This window comes from Tasmannia lanceolata, unplaced genomic scaffold (assembly GCF_043159265.1).
Source record: "Tasmannia lanceolata isolate RefF3 unplaced genomic scaffold, GAP_Taslan_0.1 ptg000015l, whole genome shotgun sequence".
Lineage (NCBI taxonomy): Eukaryota > Viridiplantae > Streptophyta > Magnoliopsida > Canellales > Winteraceae > Tasmannia > Tasmannia lanceolata.
This window is the reverse complement of record NW_027518692.1, coordinates 53,418,123-53,440,237: the sequence shown is the minus strand read 5'-3', so window position 1 is coordinate 53,440,237 and position 22,115 is coordinate 53,418,123. Positions and strand designations below refer to the sequence as shown.

The 22,115-nt window shown below is 36.6% G+C and overlaps 2 protein-coding genes across 6 annotated transcripts; one reads left to right on the top strand and one right to left on the bottom strand.

Annotated features, from left to right (window-relative positions):
- The first annotated feature begins 2,018 nt into the window (after positions 1-2,018).
- Positions 2,019-15,220, top strand: LOC143846019 (cell division control protein 6 homolog B-like). 2 transcript variants are annotated; one of them, XM_077354428.1, is made up of 17 exons: positions 2,028-2,478; positions 2,595-2,688; positions 2,875-3,095; positions 5,049-5,123; positions 5,206-5,315; positions 6,127-6,233; positions 6,512-6,571; positions 7,102-7,175; positions 8,038-8,091; positions 9,167-9,216; positions 10,087-10,210; positions 10,959-11,048; positions 13,193-13,255; positions 13,344-13,439; positions 13,540-13,629; positions 14,079-14,223; positions 14,768-15,220. In XM_077354428.1, exons 1-16 carry the CDS (start codon positions 2,317-2,319, stop codon positions 14,109-14,111), a joined length of 1,503 nt encoding a protein of 500 aa, XP_077210543.1. In that variant the 5' UTR covers positions 2,028-2,316; the 3' UTR covers positions 14,112-14,223; positions 14,768-15,220. The 2 variants fall into 2 exon arrangements, with proteins under 2 accessions (XP_077210544.1, XP_077210543.1); XM_077354429.1 differs by lacking the exons at positions 13,540-13,629; positions 14,079-14,223; positions 14,768-15,220 and having other exon boundaries at positions 2,019-2,478; positions 13,188-13,255; positions 13,344-13,405.
- Positions 15,221-17,574: 2,354 nt separating this feature from the next.
- Positions 17,575-21,613, bottom strand: LOC143892396 (uncharacterized). 4 transcript variants are annotated; one of them, XM_077396989.1, is made up of 3 exons: positions 20,707-21,613; positions 19,899-20,114; positions 17,575-19,124 (listed from the first exon to the last, which is right to left on the bottom strand). In XM_077396989.1, exon 3 carries the CDS (start codon positions 18,782-18,784, stop codon positions 17,876-17,878), a length of 909 nt encoding a protein of 302 aa, XP_077253104.1. In that variant the 5' UTR covers positions 18,785-19,124; positions 19,899-20,114; positions 20,707-21,613; the 3' UTR covers positions 17,575-17,875. The 4 variants fall into 4 exon arrangements, with proteins under 4 accessions (XP_077253104.1, XP_077253106.1, XP_077253105.1 ...); XM_077396991.1 differs by having other exon boundaries at positions 17,575-19,120; XM_077396990.1 differs by lacking the exon at positions 19,899-20,114.
- Between the last annotated feature and the right edge of the window lie 502 nt (positions 21,614-22,115).

The following is a 22,115-nucleotide window of genomic DNA, read 5'->3' as shown; positions in this document are numbered from 1 at the left end:
TTGGTGAAAGATGTATCTTGGGAGATGATAAATTTGCACCCCTTATAGGATGATTCATACCCCTTATAACGTGAATTGTGGCAGACTTTTGACATCAAATCATGTTGTAAGGGGTGTGAATCATCCTACAGGGGGTGCAAATATATCATCACCCGATATCTTTTGGTGATGGAAGTTGAATCATGTTTGTGTTTCATGATGGCCTTCCAAATCCCAATTAATATAATGACCGTCTAACAAAAAGAAAAGTAAATTTGCACGTAGTGAAAGATCTTTAGGATGTTTGATTTTTGTGTTTTATCGAATACCCTATGGCACAACTTGTCATGCTGGTCTACATACACTGCCATCCTCACAATTTTCAGGATTCTTACAGCCATTAGAAATGGTAAGTTTGTTTTGTACTTTTTCTAATTGAATGTAGAGCTTTTTGAGAATTATGGATTTATGATAGCCTCTGATGTATGGCTAAAAAGGTGTAAAATGAAGAATTACTGTCATTATAGAAAACAATGAAGTGGAGTTAGTTATGTCGTTATGTTTTAGGTTATGGATGTTGTAATTTCCTTATGTGGTATGTAAGTGCGTTAGTAGGGTAGTGATTTATGGTTGTATTTAAGTTTTGTATTTCAATTAATTGAGAAGAAGAAAAACTTTACAGCAACAAATGAGACTTTGTTTTGGAAAGTCATGGCTTCTCTCGAATTGAGTTGTTATGAGGTTCGGTTTCCTCTCTCTCTCTCTCTCTCTCTCTCTCTCTCTCTCTCTCTCTTCTTTTTGTTTATTTGTATTTCGGCCAATTAGGCACATAACAAGTGGTATCAGGGGCATCGATCTTGTGCCATGACTGCGTCTTTGGAGTTTTAGGAACCCATACGTGAAGATTTGCATGAGATTAAACCAGTGGTTTTGAAAATGATCGAAGGACAATAAAAAATGGTGGGAGGTTTGAAAAAAAAATCAGTATAACATTCAAGGAAATGCATAGAGATGAATGAAGGCTGAATCTTGAAATTTTTGATGTTCGGACGGAGAAAAAGGGCACCATTGATGATCATGAAAAATCGTATTTATTTTCAAGTTTGATCACAGCAGATTTCAAAAGTGAGATCCGAATGATCATGATTGTTATTTATGAAGAACATGAAGGTTTGATGTCAATTTATTTGTTCAACCAAAGTGTGCCCAATAGGGGGCAGGCTACAATATTTTCTCCAATAATTTGACCTTGAGGACAAGGTCGATTCTAAGTGGAAGGAATGTTATGTGCTTATGTTTTGGGTAGTGTAAATGTAGTAGTTATGTAGTTATGGGTATGTGGATTAGGGTGGTGGGGTTAGTTATTTGTGATGTATCTTGTTAGTAGGTAAGTGTGCTTGTGATATGGCACTCCCTCTTGCTTATATTTATGTAGTAGTAATTCAATAAAATAAGAGGAAAAGAAGAATTTTATAGCATCAAAGGTTACTTTGTCTTGGAGACTCATGGCTCCTCTCGAATTTAGCCTTTAGGGGTTTGATTGCCTCGAATCAAAACCCCTTTCCTTATCTGTTTCTCTCATTTTCTTGTTACGTCTGATTAGCCGATTAGCCACGTAACATCGTACCGCCTAGGTATCAGTGACCGAATTACATAAAATTTGTTTTACGCTGAGCCCAACTTTTCACAACCATTAAAATACTTTCTATATATAAATAAAAACAAAGTAGGTAGTGCCTTTATTAAAAGATCTGGTAGTGTGGATATCAATCCATTTTCAAAAGATCTTAGCAGTCCTTACACAAGTGTAAAACAAGGTGGTTTCGCATCAATATCAAACCATGGTCGCGAGGACATCAATCGTCATAAAAGGAAACAATACTTTTAGACGAAATAATGATGTGTTTTATTAGGATAAAAAATGGGCAATAATAAATTCGCACCCCATGTAGGATAATTCGTACCCCTGTAAGGGTGTGTGGTCAATTCATGTTACAGGGGTTTGAATTATCCCAGACGGGATGCGAATTTATCAGTGCCCTAAAAAAAAATGTGATTCATTTGTTTTAGACGCATCTATGTAAAGATGATCCACACGGGCCACTAGAAGAGCGTTTTGAACCTGTAGGAAAAAAGGATAAGCGAGTCAACTCGCCCGAGTCTGCTACCTTTCTTACATAGCCCAACGAGTCCGCTTGGCGGGAATCTGTTCGTTCGTTTTCCCGCGAAAAAACAACTACCCACGTCTTCCCCCTCTTCTACAAAACCCGAAACCCTAAACCCTTATCTTCGAAAAAAACCCTAGCCCTTCCAAATCACAAAGACATAGAGGAATCTATGGATGTGGAGAACTCCGAAGAGATCCGATCGAAAGAGGGTTCCACTTCAAAACGAAAGAGAACTAGGTCCGAATCGATGCAGCAAAGTCCACTCGATTCTCCAGAGAAATGGAGATCTCCTCGCAGTTGCATAAGCGAGGCCCAAAACGGTGATGTAGAGGTGAGTTTTTTTTTCCAGCTGGAATTCCTTCTTTCAATTGTAGATTTCTTGATTTTTTTTTTCTAGTTCAATTTCATTGAGTTTGGATCGGGTTCTAATGATTGCAAAAATTTCAGAAAGAATCTGATAATAAAGTCGCCCCGCAACGAAAATCCCCACGGAAAAGATTGTTAGATCATTTCCCTCAGAAATCCAAATGGAACCCTAGAGGCAAGCACAGTTTTATTTTATTTTTTGTAAATTAATTTTCCTATTCCTTCTTTGGGTTCTAGTTTTATCGATCCCTGATCGTTTTTTTAATATTTCTATAGGAAGATTTTCTGCCTTTTGTAATTCTAACTAAATGATATTTGTTCAGATTATCTCATTTGAACTCTGTGTTTGTTTCATGTTTAGATTCTGCACATATGAATGCGGTTAAGGAAGCCTTGCATGTATCCACAGCACCATCAGCTATTTTATGCCGCGAAGAGGAGCAGAAAAAGATATTTGAGTTCTGCAAGGAGTGTATTGAACATGAGAAGGCGGGGAGTTTATATGTATGTGGATGTCCTGGTACTGGGAAGACACTGTCAATGGAGAAAGTGAAAGAAAACTTGGTGGGATGGGCAAACAAGGTAATTATATCATTTTTATAAGTTTTCAAGATGGTTATAAAAGTTACACTTATAGCCCCTTTCTCGAGACATGTATAAATTTAGTTCATATAGTTTTTGTATGTTTACGTATTTATTCCTCATTATGTTTATTAGATTATTTTTTTACGATTTGCGTTTGATGATATTTAAAAGCAGCGGTCTGGCATTTCTTTATGAAATATTTGTTCGGTTTGAGTCATTGAGTTGTTTAGTAATCTGGGTTTTTGTGATAAAATGGAACAAGTTCTAAGGAATTTGCAATAAATGCCTGTTGAGATGTAAATTTGGAGTGTTGGTATATTCAAGTAAGAGGGTTGCTAGCAAAATGGGATTTCGTTTAGAAAATAAAGATGAAATCCTATGTTGTGACACATGAGTAAGAAGACAAGGAAGTGAGCTCGTTTGGAAAATATACAAACGGAAGGACATTTAGAGTTAAATTCATTGGAATAGTGACAATAGCGGGAGGGCATTTAGAGTTAAATTCATTGGAATAGTGATAATAGCAATTGCAATTTGTTTTTATGATGTGAACCACCTTTTTTAGTGGGTAACTAACTCAGATGGTTATAACAGTGACTCCCAGACCACTTTTTGAATGTGAAACACAGATTTAGTGGGGGGCAACTACATCTTTCCCCTGGGTTTTATCCAATTTGTGTTGTCAATATGTGACTTGTGTCTCCACACACTGGTTATTCTTTTTTTTCTTTTTTTTTGTGTGTGGGGTGGGGGGGATGGCAAAGGAATATATAAAAGAAGAGGAAAGCGACCGAGATGGTCGTTACAAGCAATAAAACACAAAGATAAAGAGAGAAAAGAAGAACGAGAAAAGAACAAACTTTCAAAGGGGCAAAAATAAAAAATCTTTAATCTTTTCATTTCAAGTTCTACACCTGCACTAGAAAGTCTATCGGCTTCACTATTGGCCGCTCGGTCGCGGATCTCGTCAAACCAAGTGTTAAATCTCTATGGTTGGGAGTGACTCCTTTGCAGCCACCTGAAAACGTTGGGGGGCGTCGCCCTCCGCTATTATACGATCCAGATCACCACTATGTATTAATCTGATTCCCTAGAGTATTTCTCTTACCTCCAGTTCATTTGCATCGGTGATGCCCCCGAGAAGGCCCATCTAGTCGACCTGCTCCCATCTCTAAGAATGCCACCAATACCTGCTGGCCCAGGATTTCCCAAGCTAGATCCATCAAAATTGGGTTCCAAAGCTAGACCCATAGGCAGGTTGTTCTAGTGTTAATTAAAAGTGTGGTCTGGCTTTCCTTCGAGAAGCTTTCATTTGGTGGAATCATAGAGTTGTTTAGTAATTTGGGTTTCTGAGAACAAACAATGCAAAAGGAATTTGCAAGGATTGATTGTCGGAATCTGCTATTTTTATGAGTTCTGGAAGGAAGTGAAGAGGAGGGGCGTCTACAGTTAATTCAGAGAGATGACAATGATAGCAATTTCAGGATTTTTTTAGGATGCGAACCTCTCATTTAGTAGATAAGTAATTCAGATGGTCATTATCATGACTGCCAGACCACTTTTTGGATGTGAAACACCAATTTAGGGGGCAACTAACTATCCCTTTTCTTTTAGAAGGCTTCCTCGTGGGTTTTATCAAATTTACATCATGGATGTGGCTTGGATCCCCACAGGCTAGCAACAGTAACATGGCATATCCCCTGGTGGGATTTTCCATCCTATCTCTGGATCACCAGGGGGGGCACATGAGACTCTCATCTGCATGTGACTTTCTGTCTTCTTGCTAATGATGATGCATTAATGTTCTTTTCCTAATTCTCCACATGTAGTGCTTTATTTGTCATATGCTTGTTTTTGAGCGCTGGCACATATGTTTAGTTTGGCCTGGAATTCATTCTGTATTCCTCTTTCATATGCTAAACCAAAATTTTGCGCTGATCTCATGAACAGGTGGGATTTCAGGTACCAGATGTATTGACTATTAATTGCACTTCCCTTGCTAGTAGTGCTGAAATTTTCAACAAGGTATATATATTTTTTGTAAGAATCATGGATATGGCAAATTCATAGATCATTAATTGTGGGATGGTACTGGTTTCCATTGCAGATACTTGAAAGACACGGTCCACAAAACAGGAGCAATGGCTCTCGCTTGCCTCTTCAACACCTGCAGAATTTGTTCTCTAAAAGGAAACAGTCATTTAGTGGGAAGATGATGTAATATAAACATCTTGTTCACATGCATTCTTATCTTATATGAATGCCAAGGATTGAAATTTTGGCCAAAATGCCAAAATTTCTGTCGAAATTCCATAAAAAAAAATTGGGAAATTTCCGATTTTTTAGCCAAAATTTTGACTGAAATTTCGGATTTCGGTCGAAATTTCAAACTGTGTTGAATGCTTCAATTTTGTTCAGTTATTATCTGTTGTCTTGGACAGTTTGTACATGTACCCAGTGGAGATTTAACATTGTTCGTGATGGCAATATTGCTTTGTATTTATGATGCATCTTATTGTCTGTTGCATAGTTATGTTGCATAGTTGTTGCATAGTTATGTTGCATAGTTACCAGTGTGGGAAACGGAAACGGGAAACGCATGAAAACAAATACAGGGGAAGCAAGAAACGAGAAACAATAGAAAATCGTACGAGAAACGTCTAGGAAATGATGTGTTTTTTCCAAAATGATTTTCAGAAGTTCCACACATGTTTCCTACACGTTTCATATGCGTTTTCTACGAGTGTTGCATATGTTTATTACGCGTTTACACATTATTTACATAAGTTTTCCATATGTTTCCCATGTGTTTCAAAAATATTTCTCCAATTTTGTATCATATTTTGGAAACGGTTCCGAAAAGTGTTTCCCTCATTTTAGGGGAAACGAGTTTCCCAACCGCGAGAAACGCATTTTAGGGGAAACGGGTTTCCCACCCGCCCAAGGAGTTTCTGGCAACTATGGTTTGTTGTCTAATTTGAATGGTGCCAAATATATGGATATTTAACTAATTCTTTTATAATTACAGGTTGATAATTGTTGATGAGATGGATTACTTGATTACTAAAGATCGGGCTGTGTTGCGTGATCTTTTCATGCTCACAGAATTTCCATTTTCAAGGTTCATATTAATAGGTATCATTTTAAAGAGTAATTCAATATTCATCCAGGAGTATCTTTCTTTTTCAAGCCAGCATTTATTTCTGCATAGTTCAAATGTTCAGAGCTTAAAATATCTAACATGTAGTTCCACCATGAACACTAGCGGAACTATATAAAATGATGATATTTGTTTTTGTTCGTACAATATTAGAAAATGTGATAAGACTTAGCATATCTAATCTGTAGTACTACTATAATCACTAGAAAGGCTATGTTAATCAGTGATATATATTTTTTTCTCTTTTGCACAGGAATAGCAAATGCAATAGACCTAGCAGAGCGCTTTCTTCCAAAACTGCAATCACCGAATTGTGAGTTTTACTAACTTGCATGGTTTATATAATTTTTAATGTATACACATACAAGAACAACCCGTGCTGTTTGTCAGAGTTTTTACATGATAACATAGACCTTTGCTACAAGTTACCCAAATGCGTTACTGATGGAATTCTATGCCCCCTCTGTCAATTCTTGCCCTCTCTTATTTCCCTTCTCATTAAAAAAAATTGATCAGCTAGAAAGATGATCTCAAGAACTAAAACTATGTATCTATGGAATTTATCCATTTTATTGGAAATGTTCTTATATTAATAATGATGTTGGATGTTGAAATTTGTACTTCATTGGATATTGAAATTTGTACTTTTGCAACCTTGCTAAGACTGTTTAATGTCTAGTTGGACACATTTGGGATGGGACATACATACTAAAGCAACTTTCAAATTTAAGATTTGGGATGGCCTCTTGTACATTCGTATAGTTTATTTATACGAGCTTGTATTATATTTATATACTACAAATGGTGCTCCTTCACTTCTCACTATCTTTCGTCTGGTGCTAGGTAAGCCTATGGTTGTAACTTTCCGTGCTTACTCTAAAGATCAGATACTCAAGATTCTTCAACAAAGGCTCATGGTATTTCATATGCTCCATTTTGAATACTATTTTTGCAATAAGAATATTACTCCTTAGTTCATAAAATTATTACTTTCATACCGTTCTTCAATTGTCAAAAATTTCCCATTTTTAGACTTATTATTTGCCAATAGTCCAGTAATTGTCGACAGCTACTCAGTTTGGGGATTCACTATTGTCAATGTGAATCGTCTTGCATTTATGAAACTAACCTAAATTTATGTTATTGAAATTCTTGGAATCAAAATATTCCACTTATACATATAAATTCATCAAGTTGCTTGTCAATGCAAGTCTAATTTGGGAAGAAAAACTTCCCATGAGATTTTCTGATGCACGAGTTGGTAGCATAGAAATGTTTTTCTAAAGAAAACTTAGTGGACATGTGGTTTCATTAACTAGACAACGAGCTGAAGAGAAAGAGAGTGAAAATATCTAAGAGGGACATGATTTTTATTTTGGTTAGCTGGTTGAACCCATCATCTAAATCTTGTGACCCAACATTCTAATTGCTTTGACACAAGGGTTAACTTAGGTGGATTCAATCTCTTCTTGAGCATTTTTCTATCTCTAGTTCTATTAATACAAATAAATCACTCATTTTGCTCTACGGGTTTCATTTTTCTTCATCAAGAACATTTGGTTTGAATATCTTTTCGATTTGAATGCACCTACTTTATTTACCATTAATGTTTACGGTTCATGTTTGTCACAAGGTCTCATTTGTTTTCGACTCTTTACTTGTATCCTTTGAGTTTCAAATTAGAAATCTAAATTTTAATTGAGTTGGTGCAAGCAAGGACTGCAATCACTTTTGAATTTTTAAATTCCATGGCTATTGTTAATATCGTTCCTGTTTCAGGAGGCCCTCGCATATGATGCCTTCGGACCTCACACACTGGAGCTCTGTGCTAGAGTGAGTTAAATTTTACCTCTTTTCTTCTGATTGAGTTCCTTATATTTGATCTGCATTCTAATATTATCTGTTAAAGTATAAAAGAAAAATAACGCCTTTCTCTAATAGCTTAAGCTATTGGAGAAGTTGGTAAGTTAACATGGTATCAAAGCCAAAGGTCTCGAGTTCAAACCTCCCGGATAGCGAAAATCCACATGCAATGGTCAGCCCAAAGTGGGACCACATGTGCCACGTGTTTGCCAAGTGGGCCACACGTGCGGGGGAGTGTTAAAGTATAAAAGAAAAATAACACCTTTCTCTAATAGCTTAAGCTATTGGAGAAGTTGGTATGTTAACATTATCAATTATTAGTTATCAAATGGTCAAAATTCTTTCTTGTATTCCTGTGAAAGTTTGTAGCATATAGTCTCTCATGTATGCACCCTCCTTTACACATAAACTAGTTCATGCATGAGTGACCTATGAATATAGCTGGTTTTATTTCTATAAATGATTGATGAATTTGAAAAATCATATATTTCCTACCTTAAATTTGATCCAAAGTTAGCTTACATTGCCGCGATGAACTTTTTTTCACTCTGTTTTCCTATACCTGAAAATAATACTTGCAAACTTTGGATGTAGGCTGTAATTTTCTTGGCTTAAATGACTCTTAAACATTGACAAAGAAAAGAAACTTCACTGTAGCACATGCTCATACAAACAACCACGGTTTTAAATTTGGAGCGAAATCCAAAATTTTGGTTCGCAATTTCAGATTTCGGTTGGGTCCGAAACCGAAATTTCCCGAAATCCAAAATTTTGGATTTCCCAAATTTCACCTGAAATTTCGACCCAAATTTCAGTAATTGAATTTGTTGTTTCAAAAATATATTATTTGTCCAAAATTCCAGCCGGATTTCAGACGAAATTTCAGGCTGAAACCGAAACTGAAACATAAATCAATGCAAACAACCAATAGAATTTGAGTCTTCATTCCATGTCAATAAAAATGGGCATCACTATATTTTGGCTTTTTGAACATAACACTAGTTAATTGTGGAACTTCATCTAATCAATGTTGGGGATATAACAGAGAGTTGCAGCTGAGTCTGGAGATATGCGAAAAGCTCTCAGTGTTTGCAGGTCAGTGTTAATGGTAACTAATGCATAACTTATGTTGCACCAAACCCTTTGTTACATATTCTACTGGTTATTTGACTTATTTCTCTTCCTTGATAAGCTGTGGTATGGTTGCCCACTGCCTAGGCTTGCGTGGAAGCGTGTGGTCTGGTTACTGTATGTTTTGTGTTAAATAGAACCTCAAATATGAATTGGAGATGGTTTCTCAATTGAATAGGTCATCAAAAGCATCTATCTTCTCTCGGAAAATGGTAAAAATGTAAAAAACATATAAGAAATACTGATCTGAACAAACCGGAACTAGAAGAATAACCAAAACACCAGATTCTGATTGGAAATTCCCGAGTTTTCCAAAATTCCATCTGAAAAGTTTTGCTCGCATTTCGGTTCCGGATTCCGTTTGGAATGGAACAGAATTGAAAACAAAGGTTCACTAGGTGTACTTTTGGAATTATTTTACTACAATTTTGATAAATATTTAAATGTCATTTTCCAGAATCTAGATAATCCATTTACTGGTCTCAGAAAACAATTATTCTGATATTGAGACATGAATGCAATGCATTTTACTGGCATTTTCAACCATTGGAACCTGACTTCTGTGCTTTGTTTCTCGCCAAAATTACTGATTTCACCCAACTTTTTTTTACCACTCATCTTCATTAAATTGGATGTATCTTATATCCCAATTTCTGCCATCTTTTTTTGTGCATTTTCTGCTTGTTTCCTAATTTATGCATATTTTCTGTTAACTTGAGGTTTCTGTCACTGACTCACTGGTCATTTTGTTTTTAATGTGTTTTGGGGGTTGGTCTCTTTACATCCCGCATTTTACTTTTGAACTTCAATTTTCTTCTTTCTATTTTGTTTCAGGAGTGCAATCGAAATTCTAGAGGCGGAGTTGAGGAATCCCAAAGCCAATATTAATGTGTTCTCAGCTGAGAAGTTATCATCTGCTCAGGCTAAAGATCCTGCAAGTGAATTCCATTCGCAAAAAGTAAATATTTTAACTGATCAATCTATTGGCACTGCATAGTAGAGAGGGCTTTAAAGCTTCACAAAATAGGTGACATACTCTAGGATTTTATATTTACACCTGAATGAATAATTCAGTGTAGTTTTGTGGCTGCAATATAACAAATTCAATAAGAACCCAATGCCTAGTACTAACACTGGTACAAGACAATGCTACACAGCTACCAATGGGATCCCAAAGAGGGTTGATGTGGCAGATTGTATACCGAAGGAAATTACTGTGTGGTTGTTATTGAATCCAATATATTTTGCATTCTTATTAGTTATGTCAACTAGTATAAGCAGTTATTTGTCCCCTATATTTGTCATTGTTATTAGTTGTATGCCGTCAACTGGTATAAGCAGTTATTTAGGGGCCGTTTGGATACGCTGATTTTAGAATCCAGGTTTTAGTTTGAAAAAAGTGTAAAAGAGGGTTCATGATCAAGCTGCTATATGCTGTCCTGACAGCGTTTCTTGGATTTTTAGTGAGCAATCTAGATTTTAGAAATCTCTCCCCCATCCTGAGATTTCTAAAAAACATGGAAACACGGGACGATCTCCTGCTCTCTTGCTGTAGGAAAGAAGGGCTAGAAATCAGAAAACGACGGCTGGTCTCTTTCTTTTCTCATCTCCCTTCTACAATTTTAAGGAAATCCAAGATTCTAAAATCCGCGTATCCAAACGGCCCCTTAGTGTTTTTCTCCTGATGTCTCTGGAACTCGTTGCAGGTAAGGAGTGATCATATGTATATTGCTTGGTCAAAGACATTCAAGTCAGCGGTAGTGGACACCATACAATCTCTTCCACAACATCAACAGGTATATTTGCAGTTGGGATTAATGATCTGGTTTCATAAATGCCCTAAATATTGAGTGTAGCTAATCCACATCTTTTGGCAATAGCTGTGCTAGTAAAATGATATGTTTACGCTTGTCAATTCCTTGGCAACTGTTCCTTCTCACTTGGAGTTGATTGTTACTTTATTAGCATGCCCAAGTGGACTTTCTTTTGATCATTTTTTTTTGCTATCAAGTGTCATGAGTGGAGGATAAAGATCATTACAGCGCATATTGGTACTGCAGTACAAGTGTAGTAATTTATTTATGTTGTAATAAATCTTGTGAAAAACAACGCCTGCTGTAATCATGGGATTCTATTACAATTTATACATACTAGTTTAGCTATAAATCTTACATACCTTCGAGTTAGGACACACGTTAATATTGGTTTGGCCATCCAGATGTGCAATGAACCATGTTTTTTGAGGTGCAGAAGTGTCTAGGAAGCAACTAACTTTCATATGCATGGTGCATGGATGCATATTTGCTCTGATGTAATAAGGGTATACCAGTTCTGGATGAGCCATTTCAGAAAGCAACACAGGCTATTATTCACTTCTCCATATCTTGCTGTTTCTGTTTGATGTTTCAACCAGCTCTTTCTTCTCAAAATTCTCAAAGAAAGATATACAAAGAATTTCCTAGATTGTTCCCTCAATTGTATACAAATTATGGCTCTAGGTAAGCCTGTGAGTGTTCTTGTCATGTTGGGAACCTTAAACCCATTTTATAGATGTTTGGAGCCAAAATTAGCCGTTATAGGTTCCAAACGGTCACCACGTACGATCCATGGTCATCCATCAGACTAGCCATTGGAAATTGGCCGTTTGGCCAGTTTCTGGATGGTGGATCATCCCATGTGCACTGTTGACCGTGGATAGGCTAGGGTCGACCATGCAGGGCCATGGTCATCCGTCAAGGGTTATGTTTTGGTTTGCACAAATTGCACAGTTTCAGTCCATTGCCATCCGTCCAAAGTGCAGAATGTGTCTTTAAGTATTCAGACTCCACTCTGGCTTTCCAGACTTGTGTGCAATCTATTTTATGTTCAATTTAAGAACAATTACCTTTGTTTTAAGTCTACCCTACTTTATACATTCTAGGCTTGACTTTGACACTAAATCTTCAATTGAATCTTCAATTGAATCTTCAAGTCTTCAAGTTTTTACTCTTCTTCTTGCTCCGTGGATCTTCTTCTTCTCCCTTTGACTTCATGCTCCTTTCTTTGTTTTTTGATCCATGCTTCTATATGATCCATTTTGACCTTCAAGAAGAATACTTAAACAACAATTAAGCATTAGTATTTTAACTAATATAAAATTACCTATTATCTTTGTTGTCATCAAAACATGACTTGAGAAAGTGACTAAGGTTGAACCCTTGTCTCCCCCTTTTGATGATGACAACAAAAATTTCCAATAAAGCTCCCCCTAAATGATTGTTTTAAACACAAAAGCTCCCCCTCAATCTATGGTCAGTTTAAAACAATTTTGATAAAGTGATTTTCAAATCGTCGACCTTCTCTCCTCCTTTGGCATCAACAAAAAGATGTGGCTGGAGAGATTTTCAAAAATCATATGAAATTTCAAAGATGGGATTTAAAAATAAATGAGATTGGCAAAGTTTAAAGCTCCCCTTTGTTATAATTTTAAAACAATATCAAACTACCCCTTGGCATTTTCGTGTTGATTCCAATGAAGCAAAAGTTCATGTATTACTTACCAGTCTTCGCATTTTCACGTCTCTCTAGTGCTCTTTTGGTTGAGGATAATTCTTGAAATATCATTGCTTGGCATTGGGCATCGAGTCCATGGCCTAATTACATCTTAGAAATATTTTATTTGGATAAGGGAGATCAATCCTCTCTTTAAGCATATGGCAGGCCTTTTCACTGATGGAAAGCTTCATAGGGCTATTTTGTCTATTGGTGTTCACTTCTGTATTCTGTGCTGGCTTGTCTATGGGTTTTTATTTCTTTTCTTGTATCATTTTTTCTTTTCTTCTTGTTTGGGTCATCTTGATATCTTTTTTGCCTGCATCTTCAATAGAATAATTCAGTATCTCTATAGAGAAAAAAATGAGTAAAGCAGAAACTAAATCATTCTATGCCTTTGGCAGCACAGATAATACTGTGCTCTGCAGTAAAGCTTTTTTGCCAGGGAAAGAAGGATGCAACTATTGGAGAGGTATGGAGTATCTCATGATTTTATATAGAAATCTCAGCTGTCATCTTCAAAATTCATAAGCTAATATTCTTATACGTGTTTTGCACAGTTGAATAAATCTTACTCAGACATCTGCAAATCAACACAAATTCCCCCAGCTAACATGCTGGAATTTTCAAACATGTGCAGAGTTCTCAGTGACCAGGTCCTTTAAACTAATACCAGCCGTTATGGTCTCAATTCATTTGAGCTTCATTTCATCTGATTTCTTCGACTAATAAACTCCCATCTGTTTTATGGTACAGGGAATTCTCAAACTCGGTCTTTCTCGGGAAGACAAATTGAAGAGAGTGACATTGAAAGTCGATGAAAATGACATTACCGTTGCCTTGCAGGTGAGGACATGAAAATTTGTACTTCGTGGTTTTCAAGATTTGAAAATTACCTATATGCCTGTCTGAGTTTGAGTAGTCTTGAAACTTACTCTTGTACGCGATTAGGCTTTTGATTTTAAAAAGCTTTTGTTGTAGTTTTTCAACTTCCGTGTTTACAAATGTCTGAATGAGATCTCAACTCCTAAATTACTGTGTTTTCTTTCTTTCTTACCCATGATCTTACAAATGCCTGGTTACTCTAATTTGGCTCGAATTGTACCCGTCTAAAAGATACAGATGTTCCCAATCTTTCATTAAATTGTGCCAATTCTGTTCATGTTTTTCCGTACTTTAAGTTTTAGGGTTGCTGGTAACTAAGTTGTCTTTCCATTTCAAAAAAAAAGTAATTAAATTATCTGCATTTCAATGACATCCATATAATCTATGATCTGATGAGTCTGTACTGGCAGAATATTCGATTTTTTCAGAGCTGCCTTCAGTAATGATGGTCCTTGGTGTGGATAAATCAGAGTGCTTACAATCTTGATCTCACCGACCGTTCAACTGCCAGTTTACAGTTGATCTGTTACCTTCCTAGTGTGTTCTTCAGTCAAGGTTGGTGCCCATTTATTTATATTTATTACACCAATTAATTGGAATCAGAATCACATAGTTACTCTGTTCTTAATTAGACCAAACCGGTATATACTTTTTTTTTTACATACACAGCGTTCAAAAACTTTAAAACTCGACTAGGGTAGTGAGTCTACTGAGCCTTCAAATTAAGAGTTCCACTCAGTAAATTCAACTAAAAGTCCCTTGATTTTGTTAAGGTGACTGGGCTTCAAGGCTAGCTCAATTGGATTGTGTGGCCCAGTTTTGAGCTCATCAAAGCAAACAAGAAAAGTTGCCAAAATACATTGGCACAAGTTGGCCGTCATTAAGAAGGCATTCTATCAGTGCATCCCCTTATCATTTTCCTTTTATTAATACTGTTTCAAGATGGGTTTTCTATAATAAATAGTAAATTAAAAAATCATGTTTTTTGTTTTTTTGTTTTCCCTTCATACAACACTGCTTTGTCTATTCAGTTCTAAAAAAGTAGATGTTTCACATCTTCAAATTCTAATGTCCTTCCCTTGTTATTGCTTTGAAACAGATAAAGTACTTTCTACATTTTATATGGCATTGGAGAGCTAGGGGAACAGGCATGGATGCTCAGAGAAGTCTACAGAGAAAATTAGAAATGGTGAATATTTAGAAAGATAGATGCAGATTATAAATTGAAATTCAGATGGTTGATTGCCTCTTACAGAAAGCAAGCAGCTGCGAGGTACCAGCCTCTAGCCGTTTCTGTAAAATAGTATGGGACTATATTCTACATCCCCCTATTCAATCCATTTAAATTATACAGTCCCAGAGTCATCACATAAGATTTCAGGGGGGTGTATTTTGGTTGTTTCTTTCTGTAAAATAGTTTTGGTCATAAGCTTCTTGATATTGCATAAGTTTAAAATGGCCACCATAATGCTTTCATTGCATAGATTATAATAGGATATGAAACACTGGCGCAATTTCCACTCGCTTGTTTTGATAATGGCTCTTGTTTTAATTAACACTTCTATTGGTTGTCTGTTGTTAGGGCATGTCTGGTCAGACATCTCTTTGCCAGTTTTGGTATATTTTGAAAATTGTTTGGGTTTGAAAATTAGGTTTCTTGGGGAATTAGTTTTTTCTTGGGGATTTATTTTTTCCTCTTTCCTAAACATGTTTTCTTAAGGGTCTTTCAAGTCATTAGCTTCTTTGTTTAGGTTAAAAAAGACCAAAAACAAACAAACAAACAAACAAACAACATATCATCAGAGTGCTAGACTGTTCTTTTGCGGTCCCTACAAAATGAGGTGTCAACAGATGCCCCCATTGACAGAAGATACATGAAAATAAATTCGTAAAAAGTCCTAATGGGCTAATATGCCACTTATTTGGCATACAATATGTATCACAAAGTTCATGGCAATGAAATTTTATGCGAGAAACCGGACAAGTCAGGGTCCCTTTGAATGTCAAATTCTCCCTACAAGTAAATTCCGACTGTCATCAGGGCTGATTTTCCTCTTCTAGTATAAACTTATAAAAGTTTAAGGATCAGCGAATGATAGGTCCTGGAGGCACCGCTCTTGCCATTATTAAAAGAGGATGGTCGCAGAGGCCTTACTCTTGCCATATGACTCTAAGAGAAGTGTCATGTTCACTTATCAGTGGCTGGGTGTGTTAGGTAGGACTCTAACTTTCATGGTTGAAGAGACTTAATGGAAGTCCTGCTAAGGAATAATGGCTTCTCCATGTCAAGACTTGTTGGGTATTTTTCTACTATCCATTGCAAGTGTTGGGGAAACAACTTTATGTTGTTTAGTGCGAGGATTGAGGGAGTAATTTCTGTTACTCAGTGCAATGGGTGGGAAGCAGTTTTGTACCACTCAGTGCAAAGGGAGGAATAGCTTTATGTTATCCAGTGTAAAAGTTGTTAATAATCTTCAGTTATCAAGTGTTTGGGGAGCAACATTCTATTATTCAGTGCAAGATTGAGGAATAGTTTTCTGTTGTCCAGTGCAAAGGAGAGTAACTTTCTATTACTCAATGCAAAAGATGGGAGTAACAGGGCCATATCAATTTTAAGTTTGTGATTATTGGACTTTGAGAACTGATAATCAATTTTGAGTTCAATAATTAGTTTTGGACTCATAATCGGTTCTCAAAATCCAAAACAAATAGGACCTCATCATATACCTTTAAAGAGGAAATAACCCCCAAAATCAGGTAAAGGTAGTTTCATTCCTTGCTTTAATAGCAAAATATGTCCACTTGGAATCATTAACTCATATAAGTCCAGATTCCAGAGTAGACTATTCCTCCTCTCCCAACTTCTATCTTTTAAATCCACCAGCCCCCACTGGATTCAGATATACAAAAGATGAGCCATTCAAAATTTAGTTTTAGAATCAAGTGGTGGAGGTATGAGTTTTCAAACTTCCAACCACCTTGTCAACAGCTACATTAGTATTTAGAAATTAAAATTAAAATAGTTTCCCCAACATCACCAGAACCCCACCCCTCTTGCACACACCTCCACACACACCTTAATGACATTAAGCCCCCATGAATAAATGCCAATGGATAATTCAGTTATTGATTTTTTGTTTAGGGTATAGAAGTAACTGTCAAAGAACATTCCCACTCTTCAAAGGATCCATTACACATAAGAGAGAAACTTTGCCACTTTAATGAATAAAAGGAAAGATGAACATAAAGGGGTTTCTTTATTTTCAACTCTTTCTCTCCGTATTAATTTGAAAAATGAAAGAAGAGAGCAAAACCTCACACATCTCCCCACCACCACCCAAAGGGCATTCCTATATATATATATATATATATATATATATATATATATATATATATACAAAAGTGTGGAAAGTGGCCATTGTTGCACGTTTTTCACTCTCCTTCCTATTCTCCAAGAAAGTTTTTCTCAAAATCTCTTTCTATGTCTCTCTAATTTCTCAATAAAGTTTGTTCTTCCTCCATCACTTGAAGAAGAAGGGTTCTTCTCTAAAATCTCCATCAATCTTGAAGAAAAGTTCTTCAAGGATTCCTCCATAGTCCAAGCAATCTAAGAGAAGCAATAGAAACTGAAACTTTGCAGTTCAGCAGAAAGTCGAAGAGCAAGATCAGACGCGCGACCTATAGGTGGAGTTGCTTCTCTTTAGTCAGGGCCATTAGCTCTGGCTAAAAGCTTCACATATAAAGATTTTGGGACCACATACTCGCCTGCATTGACATCTGCTTGGTCCACCATGGTTAACCAACTTAACCTGATGCAAATACTCAAGTTGCAGAAGTTATAGAATGTTTTTTTTTTTTTTTTGCTTCAGATTGGTTTTTCTGGAATTCTATTTGCCAGAATAAGTATTTCACAGAAGGAAGCATCCACACTTGGTCTTGTATTAATAAGAAATTGTTTCCACATGGTGGGTTTGAAATTTTATGACTAGCTGCATTTATTACCGGTACCTGTGTGCTGAGTATATACAACATGGATGTTCGTAGTTGAGAATAATGTCTTTATAAGTCCTACCATCTGAGATAGCGGCCACTTTGTTGGGATTATTTTTCTCTGAAGAGGAAATTCTTAACCAAAGAAGTTACTGACCTGAAGAAGTTATGCATGGTATAAAGAAGGGGCCCTCTAAATGAATTACTATTATTGGAGTCACAATATTGAAGCTAAATGCCCCCAGTCTGACTTTGCTTCTTTGAACTTGCATTTGATGTTGTCCTCAGTTTCTCTAAGAGGTTGTATTTGCTCCTCTATTTCAGCTAGTTCCCTATCAAGCCTTGGAAGCCTAGCTTTCTCTTCTTCCAACCTAGCTTTGCATTGATCAAGCTTCCACTGAAGCTGCGTCTCCTCTTCCTCCAATTCTCCTGTCTTTTCTTCACATCGTTTGCGTTTCCTCCTCCTTTCAAAGACTTCTCCCTCTACTTTACTCCAAACTGTGAAGGCTTCTCTATACTGTTCCTTCAATTGATCTACTCCACTTTTCTTCCATTCATGTACTCGCATTAATAGTGCAAAAAGGTGATCTGCTATGAAGCCCAGTTTCCATAAACCGGTAACCTGTTCGTTCAAAGCATTGAGTTCATCTATGCTTGTTTTAGCGTTTGCCTCCATGACCATTTGTGTGAGAGTTACATAATGTCTCCACAATGTCTCCCGAACAACTCTCTCGTCAGCCTCCGTTGAATCAGCTTTTAGGCGGACAGTTCGGAAGTCTGGTTTCTGAGGTACTGCCTCGAGATACTTCGGGTAGCGGGCCCTCACCCCACTGCTACATGGGTCCATTCCTTCAGGAAGCAATTTCCCTTTGATCTCAATGTCTTTGTCTGATGGTGCAAAACAACCTTGACCCTGAAGCTCATCCATCATCTCGACAAGCCTCTTTCTGTACTTTGTGCCACTCAATCTAAACTTGATGCCCTGCCATGTTTCTTCTAACCATTTGTCCAATTCCAGATCAAGATCCCCTTTGATCACCTCCTCTGTAGGCTGGTTACTATGGATTATAACTCGTCCTGGAGGTATTCCTGTTTCTTCTACCCATTTGTTTCCTGTTTTTGTCATCCTTTCGTTTTGTCCTAAGGTACATTGTGGTGCACTTTGAGTTCCATAAGCTTTGGACTCCTTGTCACCAAATTCCCACTTTTTTTTTCAACTTTTCCTCTTTATTTATTTATCTTTAATACCGTTCTTTTCTTTGAAATTCCCCCAGCCTGCTAGATTCCCTGAGCTTCTTGAAACCTTGCTTGCCTTGCACTTTCTCAGTTCCACCCCTTCAGCCCTACAGCTGCTTGTGATGCCCTCTGTTTGGAACTCAGTAGGTGTTGCGATATTGAAGGTGTTTCTTTACTCGTTGAGCTTGTACTGGAATTGATGTAGTTGGTGCAGGATCTAGTCACACTGGCTACAATAAGACAATGATTTGGGTTTCAAGAATCTGGTAATGAAAGAATGATTGTAGTCATACAAATCCCATTCCAGTGAGAGTTTACATTCAAAACCAATTCCTATGCATGAAAAATCAGATGGAATGTCCAATGTCATAAACTAGCATTTCCAAAGTAACACAAACAAGAAACAGTAAAGGGAAACACGATAAAATTGCAAAAATGGAAACTGGACTGAATAAATAAAATTATCAGAGATTTTTTAGTTGAATAGCACTATCTATAACTCCTAACACTCCCCATTTTGAACAGAATGAATTGTGTGGCAGCCACCGAGAAGGCGAGAACGTGAAAATTTTGATTATGTTACTACGATACTAAGAATCTTCTCCACCTACTGAAATCAAAGGCAATAGAAGTAAAATTGCAGCCTTAATAATTCATGTTCCTATGTTCTTATGTATGGCAAGATAAAATATCAACAGTGTAGGATCTGACAGAAGGAACGCATAACAAAAAAAAAAAAATTCTAAGCATGCAAATTTCATATGGGTTTAATATTTCGTAGAATAATAAAGAAAAGGGAAAAAAAACATAAAATTGCAAAGATCGAAATTGACTCCAACAAATGAAATTCATAAGCTGCTTGTCCAGAGAATCAAAATTATTTTTATTTTTTTTGAAAATGTTGTCCAGAGAATAAGATTTCAGCAGAAAATGTAACAAAATAAGGATAAATCAATTGATAAAGACAACAAACAAAATTCAAAAAATGTAGTTTATGAATTGACTTGACAGAAGGCTTAGAGTCTACTACGCAAGTGACTGAGATAAGCCACTCCACGACACGTGCATGCAGGCAAGACTGGTGCTGGTTGTGTATAGGAGGAGATATTCAATCTCGACCCTAACTAGGAACCTTTAAGGTCTACAAAGAACTGGAATTCCATATCTCCTTGCTCCCTAGGATCTGTGAATCCTTGAGCATGGGATTCCTACTTTGCTCCCTAAGCACAGATATATGTCAAATATAATAAGCACATCTCACATATTTATTGAACAATATCCATAATGTCATGAAGTAAAACCTTTATTCATAAATAAACACATTAGTTTTTAGGGCACTAACTCTAACACCTAATTCTATTAAAATAATGAATGAAAAAAGACTAAAATAACCCAAACATTCGACGACCAACACACTTGCAAAATTATCCTAAGAAGTCTCTAAAATTCTTAAAATTTATAGCTAATATTTTTTTGAACTTAGCTAATAAAATTCATCCAACTCAAAGCAATTAAAAATTCCTAATGTAACTAAACTAAAGGCTATTTTAAGCCAATGTGAAAATTTCAATTAAAAACTAAATTTTAGATCCTTGGTGAACAAGGACCGTCGATTGTAACGCCATCAGATATCTGGATGATCTAAGGACGATCGATCAATGATCTGGGATCATCTCATGGCTGATCGTCGATCCGTGCAATCCGTTGGTTGATCCGAGGATCCTAATTAGCCCAATCATTGATTTGAATACCCTAATGGTTTGTGGGCTACAACAAAAAAATTAACATCGAGGGAGAAAAAAAATAAAATACCTTTGCAATGTTGCATTGGCTGAGGATCGATTAAGTCTTCTACCTTTGCAAAGTTGCATTGACTGAGAAAAATAAAGCCCTTCAAGTCTTCAATGAGATTAATCTCCACCTCCAAAAAAAAAAAAAAACCACCTCCCCAACAAAATCTTCCACATTGATTTGAAAGGGCCAAATTGGTGTCTAAATCCTAAATTTCAGTCATCAAAACCCCTATAATTTCCTTCAAAATTAGTATTCTAAAAAAATTCATCCTAGAGAACAAATCTTAAAGTTGAACAAATTCAAAGCATCTACAAGATGGTAAAATCCACAGAATTCACATACATCTAGCTTTGCAATTCATTAAAAAGAAACCCACAAAATTGACTATTCCCAACTGTTGCTTCTGAAATCAAAACCCTTGATTTTATAATTCTCTCTACGAGCTGAATCAAACCCCGTTCTTTTTCAAACCCAAACTCGAAAAGAGAGAGATTGATGATTTCTCTTCAGATTTTTCAATCAAATCCACCTTTTTCTCTGGCATGATCATAAATTGAAAATCAAACACATCACTCAGTTGGTGAAACCAAACCCTAGAATGGTACCATGTTTTTCAGAAGAACACTGTCTTTTTTATTGAAAATCAAACACGTGACTCTCAGTTCGTGCAACCAAACCCTAGAATCGTATCATGAAAATAGCTTTTAAGAGAGGAACATATCTGTACGTAAGAGTCGATCGTGGAAAGATGCCATGTCGGGCGATGGCAAATTCCACCACCGTATGATGATAATTCGCACCACCGTAAGGTGAAAAAGCGTAAAAGTCTGCCACATAATTCACGTTAGAGGGTCTGAATTATCCTACAGGGGGCGCGAATTTATCAGTGCCCATGTCAGAACCCCAAATTTGTTTATAACGCATGAATCCCAGCCCATTTAAACAAATTGTTCATACGGGAAGTTGGTAAGTTAACATGATATCAGAGCCAAGGCCTCGAGTTCAAAAACCTACGTCGGCAGGTGGGCCACAGATACGTCGGCAGGTGGGCCACAGATACGGGGAGTGTTAAATTATAAATGATAAATAACGCCTTTCTCCAACCCCTTAAGCTTTTGGAGAAGTCGATTAGTTTCTAACTACTTTGGGCCGACTATTGCATGTGGATTTTTGCTATCCGGGAGGTTTGAACTCGAGGCCTTTGCCTCTGATACCATGTTAACTTACCAACTTCTCCAATAGCTTAAGCTTTTGGAGAAGTTGGTAAGTTAACAATGTAAATATTAGAGTACTGATATTGGCACTACCATATTATGATAACATATTTTGATAACTGCACTAATGAATTGGCTTAAAATATAAAATATTTTTAAAGTATTATTATGTAATTAAAGAGTGCGTTAGAGGTACAAAATAAGTTGTTACTT

Excerpts from the sequence above, each read along its gene's own strand:
- LOC143846019 (XM_077354428.1), top strand. The coding sequence starts at position 2,317 with ATGGATGTGGAGAACTCCGAAGAGATCCGATCGAAAGAGGGTTCCACT. Across the intron at positions 3,096-5,048 it reads TGGTGGGATGGGCAAACAAG|GTGGGATTTCAGGTACCAGA; the intron begins GTAATTATATCA and ends TCTCATGAACAG. Across the intron at positions 5,316-6,126 it reads TCATTTAGTGGGAAGATGAT|GTTGATAATTGTTGATGAGA; the intron begins GTAATATAAACA and ends TTATAATTACAG.
- LOC143892396 (XM_077396989.1), bottom strand. The coding sequence starts at position 18,784 with ATGACAAAAACAGGAAACAAATGGGTAGAAGAAACAGGAATACCTCCA.